Here is a 12,298-nt window from a genome sequence, read left to right as displayed (position 1 = left end):
TAATAATAATTTTTATCTTAGTGGATTGGATTGTGAGCCACCATAGATGCAGAAAAGCAATAGATTGTGCATGCAACCATAACACTTCCCCCTCCCCTTTCAGATTGTCTGGCCAATTTGTGTGTTTTCAACAGTTAATTCTCAAATTATTGCATTAATTCCCTCACATTATCATATGTACATGTAATATCCTTGCTCATACCATCTCAGGAATCCCTCAAAAATAATCTGTAAATTTACTACACTGAGATCCAAGTCTCACTGTAGTAATGTATTTGAGAGAAAAAAAGAAAAGAAAAAAAAAAAAAATAGCGCTTTTGGTTAATGGACTCCTAATGGCCCAGTAGGACATTTGTGTTGTTATTCCTCAAAGAAAATAAAAGATATAACTTTTTAAAGTTTGGGATCTTGTGATGGAACAGTCAATTTATTTCTGTCATATTTACAAGTTTTTAATCAATGTCCTCAGTCTTTATTTGGCCTGGTCCTATAATAGAGAAGACACACTTGCATCTACTTGAAGACCCAGTCAGGAGTCAAGGCTGTCCAATCAGATCAGTGCTTGTGTGGACATTTGTGATGGATACCGAGTGAAATAAGCTGTCAGCATGTCATAACTATCACTGTTACACCTGTGGCTTTAATTCCCTGCATGCAGCATGTAAACGGTTGTGTTTTGTGTGGATACGAGTCTGTGTTTACACAAGTGTGTATTCTGTGTCTTGTATAGCAGGTCTAATTACCGAACAGTAAGTGCAGGAGCTCTTTGACCTTTTTACAAGATTCCTGGCGGGCGGCTCATCTGCCCTGCTCTCCACCGACTCATTAGCTAATATTTATAGCACACTGCTTCTAACCGCTCTGACAGCAGCCTAATGAACGTACCTGTGTCTTTATTTACTCCGACTTACCGGTTCTGTCCATCCTTCGTGTGCACAATGTAGTCTCTTTTCCTCTTCTTTCTCTCTGGGGGTCGAGAATAAAGGTCAGTCTGTTGTATCAGCTCAGCGTTTAGAAGAGCGGTCACAACCTGTGTTGCGGAGTCGGGGGTCCAGGTCTTTGTTCAGCAGGGTTCTGTGATCTGTTGACCTTGACAAAGCATTATTGAGTGAATAAATAAATAGCAACATGGCCAATAAATTAGAACAAGGTAATGACTGTGGATTATTGGTACAAATTGATGATTATCTGACTATCTACAAATCAATCAATGTGCAGAAATCATGATGGGATTAATACTGATACACACACACACACACACACACACACACACACATATGGATAGATAGATGGATATAGATATGCAGTGTTTCCCACAGACTTGGACTCTATTTGTGGCGGCATATATGCAAATTCATTCTCGCCAACAGGAGGCGCTTTTAGAGCATGGAGAAATAGCGGTTTCCGCGGTAATACTGTGCACAAAGCAGCACTCCGCTTACAAACGCTGCTTTATCAGACATTACATGCAAGATGAAATGAAAGTTACATCCAAAATTTTCTGAAGACAGTCGGTTTCCTTCAGAAATACAGTGATAAAAACACCCGCACCGTGTTTTGATTTTGAAACGTGCAGTGCTCATTTATTCAACGAAGTCAAAGTTTAAAAAAAAAAAAATCTATTTGTGGCGGTCAGTTTTGATATTGTGGCGGGCCGCCACAAATAAACCGATGTATGGGAAACACTGATATAGATAAATATTTTTCAACACTATCATATTTCCATACAAGTTCTAAATATAATTTCTGCAAAAAGAAAGAAAGAGAGAAATAAAATTGTGAATAAAGCAGCATCATGTGTTCAAAAGAACACAATTTTCACTTCAGGTGAAATAACATTTAATTTATATAAAAATATAATGCTCAAATTCATTTCACAAAATTCACCCTCATGTTCCAAATCTGTATGACTTCCTTTCTTCAGCATAACATAATAGACCTTTTTTTTTCTTTATCTTTCATTTTTGGGTTAACTTTTTAAATGTAATAAATTACGTTTTGACGAAACACACTGACAAAAAATACTGTAGGTCAGATTATATTTTCATCTGATAAAATTATTAATTCTTGGGGCTTTTTAAGATTTGCTTCTAAAAATGTATTTGGCAAAAATGGGTTTCCTTCCTAGTTTATGCACATTTCTGCTTACCAAATAAAAAGTTGTTTTATACACACTATGGAAATTTGATTTCAAAACAATTTTATTTAAAATTGTAAAAATTACAACTTCGTTAATTTTATTGTTTCTATCCAGCATTTTTAGTTTGATGTCCAAAAATAATCTGATATCTCCAATTTGTATTCATGGATTGAAACCTGGCTATTGATATCCACTTTGTCCCAATCGCAACAGAATAATGTAGTGAAGTGTATTATAACAGGATATTTTGCTAAAGCAAAAGCAGCATTTTATAAGTGAGAAAATGTAACATTAACTACTGACAAATGTCACCAATGTATTATATAGCCGGAAGTATTCTTAGTGGTATTAATACTAGCTGCGTTTCTCTAAATCTGTACAAAACAGTAGCTCCAGTGGGCTGTGATGGCTATGCTTCTGTTTCTCTTGTCTGCGGTGTTCAGGCCACCTGCCATAAATCTGATCAAACGGGAAATGTTTCCGGCAGGATAAATGGCTGCCTCTCACAGGGGAGCCAAGATTGATAGTCAAAGTTAAATTGTATTAGCTGTGCAGTTTAAATATTTAACCCAGTCTTATCATAACTGCTCTTAACACTTAAAGTAAAATACAGCAGGGGTGTCTGGAGAGGGATCTGTGGACATATATCTCTCACCACCTCCATGCTCCTGCAGTGCTATTGTCCAATAATACTTAAATGGCTTGACTTATTACAAATGGTCATTATAAAGCTCTCTAAAAGATTCTGGGTAATAACAGAGTCACTGATAAGTGTTTTCATGAAGGCCACTGTGGGTTTGTGCGTTGCTATTAACATGAGGATCAGTGTCATAGTGCTCTTTTTTTTTATGAATCTATTAATGTACATCCCTATATGTCTATAAATGTAACATGCGCACAATGACTTGAATGCAGTTTTGCCATGTTAAGCATATTTTTTATTTCTGAATTAAACTTATTTTTTATATTTTTTGAGGAACATAAAGTAAAAATGTCAGGTGATTACAACTGCCCTGATATCATAATGAAGAAGCCTCATTAAAAGAATAAAAGAAAAAGAAAACTTTCATCCATCAATTCAAAGTCATGCAGTGTGACCTAAAGTCTGGTGCAACCAACATGCAGAAACCTAAAAAAATAATTTTTGCCAATTATTTATTTATTTATTTTTATTCCCCCAGTTTTTTAGTTTAGGTTGTAGCATATCCTGTGGTACGACTCCCCAAACATATAATATTTATTCATTTAGAATTCATTATATTTGTAAAAGAAAAGCTTTTACCTTAAAATCACTCTTAGAATGATTGGTTTGGAAATAATTAAGATCTGTATTCACCCATTCAAGGTGCAAGAAAATTGCAGTATTCTTTATCTTCTTGATTACAGCTTGACTGTTTTCATTGCCTTTTAAACTTCCTTTGAAAATGCTATTATAAAGGTTTTTCCAAACCATTTAAAATCAAAGATTAAATTTCTAAAAACCTCGATTCTTAAAACATGTTCCCTTTTCTCTATTGAGGACACTCATATTTGTCATCGCCCCTTAACCATTTCCGTCAGCACTGTTGCTGCTTCTCTTTACTCTCTTTCCTTTCAAATGAGAGGAGATGCTCGTTTATGATTATAATTAGCCGATTAGTGTGGTAGCGTGTCACGACGAGTCTAAATAAACACAGCTGCACAGTGTTTCTTTTGGAGCGGCAGATGGGACAGGGAGAGTATGCGAGTACTGCATTGAGAGAATTTTTTAGCAGAGTAGCATGGCGTTTGCCCTTGGACAGTGCTCTCTCACCTGAAGGTAAATGTTTATGACGGAATCATCATTAAAACTCAGACGTTTAATAGGTCCAATTAAAACAATGACTTCATTTACAGCGGGATGAGAGCCGGCCCTATTTATTGGGAGCTGGAGTAATTGAGTTCTGGGCACTTGGACCGTTAACTCCCTCCTGACTCCTGAGAGCCACTTCAGTTTAAAGGATTGAGGAAGTTTCTGAACACTAGAGGGCGAATGTTTGAGGCTCACGGGAAAACGAATCTAAACACTATTATGTTTAGAGGGGTGTTTAATCAGAGAATTTCAATTTTGAGTTGACAGTTCGCAACTTAAGAGTTACTGTTAAGTTCTGAGAGGGAATAAAAAGCCACTCTCTACTCTTCTTTCCCCCCGCGCGTGTCTGTTTTAAGGGATTTATGGGTTAAAGAATGAGCTCTTCTCCGTAAGCTTCTCTCCACATGATGGGATCAATGTCGTTAGCCGCGAGATGACGAAGCGGTAGAACATCTCTCTGTGGGTCGGGCGCAGATTGCCACAGGGGCCGCCAACCGATCGATAGCGACAGAGGCGAGCGATTGACTGACGCCGCCCTTTTCCTGGCGCGGGCAGAGCATCGAGGGAAAAGAGAAATGGACGAGGGAGGGAAAATGTTGAAATAATGGGCCTTGGAGGCTTTGAGAGCGGGGTGAGTGCCGGCCCGTGGAGGAGAGTGATGGGCGAATTAGGGGCGGCTTGGGTAAGCGATTCCGTACACACTCTCATGAGGGGTAATGAAGTGGACCACTTTACCCGTCTGACTATGGACTGAACTGGTGCTGTGTTTACTGCAACAGTTTTTTTGCTGTAGGTCTTTCTCCATAATACATAAATTCCCCCTAACCTTTTCCACTTTGTAATTTCAGTGGCTCAGAAAATAGTTGCGACCCGGAAGAAACAGCAACTGTCAATCGGACCCTGTAAGTCACTGCCCAATTCTCCAAGCCACTCCTCCGTCTGCGCAGCGCCTGTGTCCGCGGTGCATATCAGCCAGGTGAGTCTCACACACTTAAAACACAGTGAAAAACACATCTTTTAGCTTGTTATGTGGAGCCCATTTTTGCTTGCTCCCCAAAAGCGCCTCTTTGTCTCTACCCAAACCGTGTTTTTTCCCCCCCGCAGACAGTAATCCTCTTCCGCATGGCTCAATCCTCATTGATTTCTCATTAGCAGTGTACAAGTGAGCCTGTGTTTGTGCAGCCAAGCTTAGAGAGGCTTAGAGAAGCTCAGAAAAACAGGAGGCTTGTGGCGTTTCTTTGTAACGTGAGATTATTTTCTTGCTTTTGTATGTGATTCTTGCTTTGTTGTGTGTGTTGCAGACCAGTAATGGTGGAGGCAGTTTGAGCGATTACTCTTCTTCCGTGCCATCCACTCCCAGTACCAGTCAGAAGGAACTACGTATCGATGTACCCCAAACCGCCAACACCCCTACGCCTGTCCGCAAACAGTCCAAACGGCGCTCCAACCTCTTTACGGTCAGTCTGTTCTCCTATTAGACATGTAGGCATGATCGTAATTGTTAATTGGTGCATTAATGTTATAATTAAAATTGCCACAGTAACAGCAGTCAGTTTAAAGAAGTTTGTTACTTATCATACCAAATTAATACAAGACATTAAATGAATTAATATATAAAAAATGTTCATTTGGACAAATAACTATTTATGTGCACTACCATTCATAACTTTGGGGTCAATAGTTTTTTTTTATTTTATTTATTTTTTATTTTAAGTTAAGATTTAAATGAATACTTTTATTTTGCTAGGATGCATTCAATTCATAAAAAAAAATGACAGTTTAGAATTCTTTAAATTGTAATAATGTTTCTCAGTGTTAATTTTTGTATTATCAAATCAATGCAGCATTGGTGAACATCTTCTGATAAGGCTTCTTTTAAGAACATAAAAATGAAATAAGTCTTACTGACCTCAACATTTTGAATGATAGCGTGAGTATATATATAGTTATAACATATATTAGCTCATATACTATTTCATTTTAATCATTTCCAATTTCTAAGTTTCTTCTTCAAACTATCCATTTCATATTTGATATGATCAGTAAAGACTGCCATGCTTCTGGTGTTAGTATGCTCCTTAGTAGTGCACATCCTGCACATGTACCACATGTCTTTCTTTCAAGAAGTTGTGGGGTCACGTCAAGGTCAAGATGACCCCTCCCACACCCCCTTGACTTTTGAAGTCATGTGTGTGCCCTGCACTCCAAACTGGATCTAGTCTGAAGTCAGGCTCAATTAGCAGCTAGCTCGCCTTTGACTAAAATGATGTCTTCTCCCCCACAGTCTCGGAAGGGAAGCGAACCAGACAGGGAGAAGAAAGGGATGGATGGCCGCGCAGACAGCATTGGAAGTGGCCGTGCTATCCCAATTAAACAGGTAGGGTCTGGCCGGCCGTCTGGACTGGTATAATTGGAGTCCAACAGCGGCGTATTGTGGACGAAGGGGCCTCAGATCAGTACTCAGACCCACGCAAAGCCCGTTTGATGCCATCTCCTTGATTAACAGTGAAAGCACGCACTTGACATCAATTAGAGCCAGGCTCTCCCGTGTGCTGAAATGAGATCATTAGGATAAGAAGTGGGAAGGGATTTTTCTCTCCTCAACGCACCCCCCAGCCAAAACCCCTACCCCATCTCACTCTCCCACCTTCTTTTTCGCTGTCAAAAGAGGGGATAGAAAAAAGCTAAGAGGGCCCTAATGAAGTGCAGTCTACCAATCTGCATACGGACCCGTATTTCCCATCAGCCCTCCCTGAAAAGCTCGGATTGGGTCATGAATAAGCGGTGTATGTGGGGAAGGGGGAATGATAAGCAGAATGTGATGTGAAGAAGACCCCCTCCATTGCACTGTGGGAGAGATTGTTTGACTTGGCCTTAATTTGTCACAAACAAGAGTGCGTAGCGAGAGAGTAAAGGAGAGCTCTAGCTAGCATGGGGGTGGGGGGGCGAGATCATTCTCGGCGCATCTCAGCTGGAGTGAAAGAATCAGGTAATTAGCGGCACTAATCGTGCCCTCTCATGTCAGTGCCGTGGCCTTGTTTGTAATTTTCTAATGAACAAATTGCATCTCTGATTAAAGCTGCCTTTAAGTGAGATCTGTGTTTATTAGCGTGCCACAGTGGAGCAGCGCTTCCGTCGTCCACCGTACAGCGCAGCTGGCGTTCAAGAGCGTAGCTGCAGATCTTTTGGATGTGTGGGATGCGTTTGAAACCCGCTGGGTTCGCATTGAGAGGCTCTATAGGAGGCAAGGACATTTATACAAGACACCCAGGCAATGAAACGACACTGTAATCGGCCCTCTTTAAATTAGACGTTGGAGAATACATCTTCGCTGGCATTGTATATATTTTTGGAAATCCTGCTTAGTGCAATCATAATACAAATGTCAAAATATGTGCAATGGATCAATTAAATGACATTCGGTTTTTGTCCTATCTATTAATTCAATTTAAAAATATATTAAAACGCAGCTCATATGTGTAGTCACTTACAGAACATACCTCTTCTATGATTCTATTTTTGTATTAAAATTTATTTAAATATTTGTGGGGTCAAAAATGTTAGGATGATTTTCCCGTCCTAATATTATAATGACGAAAAAAGAATAATTTTTGAAAAGGAATAAGTAGCTTGGCATATTTTATTATTTCTTAGAGAAGGCATTTTGCCAAAGCTGCTCTTAATATTTGAAAAGCATTTGTGACCCTGGACCACAAAACCAGTCTTAAGTCGCTGGGGTATATTTGTAGCAATAGCCAAAAATACACTGTATGGGTCAAAATTATAGATTTTTAGTAAAGATCATATTCCACGAAGATATTTTGTAAATTTACTACTGTATATATATTAAAACGTCATTTTTGATTAGTAATATGCATTGCTAAGAATTCATTTGGACAACTTTAAAGGCAATTTTCTCAATATTTAGATTTTTTTGCACCTTCAGATTCCAGATTTTCAAATAGTTGTATATCGGCCAAATATTGTCCGATCATAACAAAAGCTTATTTATTCAGCTTTCAGATGATGTATAAATTTCAATTTCGAAAAATTTACACTTAAGACTGGTTTTGTGGTCCAGGGTCACATTTGTCTGCAAAATTTAACATGCATGAATTAAACAAGAAATAACATCCTATATCAGTATCATATAGAGGACCCCCATGCTGTAAGATATTTACACTCACATTTTAATACCCTCAAAAGTTTTTTTTAAATTGATACTTTTATTCAGCAGGGATGCATTAAATTGATCAAAGGTAACAGTAAAAACATTTATAATGTTAGAAAAGATTTGTACTTCAAAATAAATTGTTCTTTCGAACTTTCAAATCGTTGAAGAATCCTGAAAAAAAAAAAAAAAAAGTATCACAGTTTCCACAAAACGGTAATGTATTTGAGGTGTAAGGAAAATATGTTATAACACAATCACATAGTAATTAAATTTGCTGAATAAATACATTTACTGTGTGTTTTAATTATTATTATTATTTTTTTAAATCTTAAGAAACTAACATGAATACAAAGAGTACATTTCAAGAACTTGGCACGTGTTTTAAAAGAAATTCATGTAATATTTTTTCTATTTATGTCTTTTATATATCATACAATAGACTTCATCGAACAATTTAAGCTAAGGCAATTTCCTGTATGCGTATAAATCGAATAAGCCTTCAATTTCGAAATAAGACGCTAAATTTATTCACAATTGTTGTCAGACTTATTGCTGATTTGTAAGGTAGAAACATGATCTTGAAAACACTTTTGGAGATGTATGGCCTTTTCAAGCAGATGTATGCCTATTGTTACCTACATGGAAAATAGCTGCCTAGGAGCATTACCAAGATGGCCGCTGAGCGAATTGCCTGAAAGGGACTTTGGAGGTACTTCTTTTTCGAGGCACACAAGCGAGTGCTAATGCTGCCAGCAGTGATCTCTCACCTCCTGCGGCTCTATTTGCATAAATCCTGTTAAAGTCAGTGGCGGTTAATGAAGAAGAAATGAGGCTGGCCTGGCTACAGCGGTGCTGAGAGCAGGGCGCCACGCTAGTGGCAGATGGGAAGGCTGAGCCGTAGCAGGCAGCTGTGCGGAGGAGAGAGCAGCATGCAGTTTTAACTATGATCTGACTCTCTTCCGACTGGGCTTGCGCTGCGGCTAATTTGAATGTGCGATGCCAAGAGCGATCAAGACGATAACGTGTGTTCTCAAGAGAGAACAACCGTGTTCTACTACTTTAGAGCACGCCATTTACATAGATAAAGCATGATTGCGATGTGCATTTATAATATGTACTTGATTGCAGTAGGGAGTTCTCATTGTGTGTACTAGTTGTATATAGGTACTGAAAGAAAAGTTTTATTTTGAATGTTAAGTATATTAGAGGGCCTTCAGTATAGTGAAACGTTAGCGGATGGAGAGTGTGTCGCACGGGGGGCCTGGCACAGAGCCATATCTCTAAAGCATCTCTCAGCCTCTTGACACTGCAGGTACATAAATGAGGGATTAATTTCCCTGGTGTCAGACAGAGCCTGCCCCACACTTACTCGTACACGCACACACTTACGCACACACTCTTGTGCTGATCAGAAGCCCCGTCGGTGCCCGTGTCCCTCATCTCATGAGGAGATCAATCAGCCAGTGCAGTCAGAGCTCACCAGTGTATGCAGTCTGCAGTCTTTCAGTTCTCCCTGCTGTCCTCTCGCTCACTCGCTAGTGCTTTAGATTCATGGTGGTGCAGACTTTTTTGCATTTTATTTACTGACTTTTTGGAAATTTTGTAAAGTAACAGTTTTAAGTAAGATGGCACATTTTGGGGGGGGAAATCTTATTGCGTGAAAAAAAAAAATCATTTTTTGGGATAGGGACCAATTCTCACTATTAACTAGTTGCTTATTAGCATGCCCATTATTAACATATTGGCTGTTTATTTAGTACTTATAAGGCACATATTCTGCATGACCATATTCTACATCCCTAATCCTACCCGATACCTAAATTTAACAACTACTTTAGGAGTTTGAGGCAAAATTTCTAGTTAATGGTTTGTTAATGGCAAGAATTGGACCTTAAAATAAAGTGTGACCTTTTTTTATATACTGCAACTGGGATTTGAACTGCAATATGATGAACGTTTATTGCTCCGATATCCAGGTAAAATGAAAAAACTCATGCAGTTCCATTGTACTTGTAATGTGGACTCGGATCTTTTTCTTAGTTGACTTGTTAGTTGTGATCATTTCAGTCTTCTTTTACTTTTCTGTTTTTGGAACCCAATCAACATGAATTTTAAAAAATAGCAATAATAATATACTTTTTAATATAATAGACATAATAATATACATATTATACTGTGAAATACAGCTATTATTGTTGTATTGTAAAATAAAATTTTTGCAATTACTATAGTTTTAGTTCATCTTATTAATAAAATTATTAAATGTTTTTACAAAGTACTGTGATACTGTAATATAAATTCAATAAAAAATGCGTTTTCTTAATTTCCACAGTAAAATTATACGGTTACAATCAAATTTATTTTGGTGCAGAATTGAAGCAAGACCTTAATGTTTCAATAATTATATCAAGCCATATCACAATTTTCAGTTTACTTTTATTAATTGTGCTTTCCTAGATGTTGTAGAAGTTTGTAAAAGATGAGTGTAGAATTCTGCAGACTTCTCTGGTTGCCCATTCTGTGTGGGCCTGCCCATTTGTCCTTTAATCCTTCAGAAATGGATGTATGGAGAGACAAGCTGACCAGAATCCCTCCATCAGATCAGTGACTGCGTCTGCTGCAGTGGCATTTCCCATCTAATTGGGCGCTACATTCAGGCAATGAGTGTTTCACCAACAGTATGAAAGCGGCCCGGGCGCTTCCCCTCACAGACGATAACGCAGCCGAGCAGTTTGCGCTCAGAGGCACGGAGCAGATCTTCGTTCAGGAATTAGATGTTAATTGATTTGATAATTCCCTGTGGTCTTTCCTCTTACATGCTCGTGTCTCTCTCGATCTGCCTCCTCGCCTCTCACTGGCCGCAGCAGGCTGCTGGGCGTTAGACCTGCTCTCCAATTAGCGTGTGCGGGCATGTTCACTTCCGAGTCTACCTGCCTCACATTAACACCTCTTCACTGGCCTCTTTTGGTCCAGGAAAGTGGATTTTACAGATTTCGCTGGAAATCCCTCACTCATGGCACAGCATTAATGACTGGCCTGAACTCTCGTGTACTGGCTCTCAGCTGCACATCATCGCCGGCTCGGCTGTTGATGAAGAACGTCAACTTATAATCTCTTTGGCAGATGTCTGAGTGCATTAGATTTATCGCCCAGCACTTCCTTGAAGGTATGGCCGTAATTGTTAGTGAGTTACTCACACACGGATGAGTCCTGAACAAAATCGATTGCTCTTGATGCTTTGGATTTGCTGTTCCACTCAACACTCTTAACAAATAAAGTTTACAAAAGGGGGTTTTCGCAATGATGCATAGAAGAACTATTTTGGGTTCCCCAAAGAACCTTTCAGTGAACAGTTTCTAAAGGAACCATTTTTGTTTAAAGATAGTTCAGCCAAAAATTCTGTCCTTCGTAATGACCTTCGTTCATCTTCGGAACATAAATTAAGCTATTTTTGATTAAATCCGAGAGCTCTCTGACCCTGCATAGACAGCAAGGGTCCTACCACGATCAAGGTCCAGGTACGTAGCGAGGACATCAGTAAAATAGTCCATGTGATATCAGGGGTTCAATTGTAATTTTACGAATAGTCAAGAATACTTTTTGTGCACAAAGAAAACAAAAATAACGACTTTATTCAACAATTCTTCTCCTCTTCATCCCATATGCTGTGGTGCACTGCCATTATGGAGAGAGTATCACGACGCATGTGCTTGACCTTGATCGTGATAGGACCCTTGCCGTCTATGCAGGGTCAGAGAGCTCTCGGATTTAATCAAAAATATCTTAATTTGTGTTCTGAAGATGTCTTACAGGTTTGGAACGACACGAGGATGAGTAATTAATGACAGAATTTTAATTTTGGGGTGAATTATCCCTTAAGGCATGATGTACATACTTCAAGTGAAATCCAACAATGAACTGGTGTGACGTCATTTAGAACAAATTAATGCCAGTACAATATTAGTTGGTTTTGGGAGTTTAAAACTACATGCCAATGCAAACTTTCCGGAAAAGCTATTCAACAGTAGTCAAACTACTATTTGTCCATGACGATTACATAACAAGTAGGTGTGCTCTGGGCCCCCGTCATCTTTTGCCTGGAAATCTTCTCTGGTTTATTTCTTTCATTTAGTCTGTAACACAAGAAAAAATC

At 38.8% G+C, this 12,298-nt stretch overlaps 1 protein-coding gene across 4 annotated transcripts in view; it reads left to right on the top strand.

The window, feature by feature from the left end:
- Positions 1-12,298, top strand: part of agap1 (ArfGAP with GTPase domain, ankyrin repeat and PH domain 1) — a 179,676-nt gene that overhangs the window by 107,128 nt on the left and 60,250 nt on the right. For all 4 annotated transcript variants that reach the window (XM_058780222.1, XM_058780223.1, XM_058780220.1 and 1 more), the window contains 3 exons: positions 4,820-4,947; positions 5,273-5,428; positions 6,256-6,348. In XM_058780222.1, the coding sequence (XP_058636205.1) occupies positions 4,820-4,947; positions 5,273-5,428; positions 6,256-6,348 (377 nt within the window). The remainder of the gene's footprint in view (positions 1-4,819; positions 4,948-5,272; positions 5,429-6,255; positions 6,349-12,298) is intronic.

This window comes from Onychostoma macrolepis, chromosome 06, assembly GCF_012432095.1.
Source record: "Onychostoma macrolepis isolate SWU-2019 chromosome 06, ASM1243209v1, whole genome shotgun sequence".
Taxonomy (NCBI): domain Eukaryota; kingdom Metazoa; phylum Chordata; class Actinopteri; order Cypriniformes; family Cyprinidae; genus Onychostoma; species Onychostoma macrolepis.
Note: the sequence above shows the minus strand (reverse complement) of the source record. Positions and strands in the feature narration are given on the sequence as shown.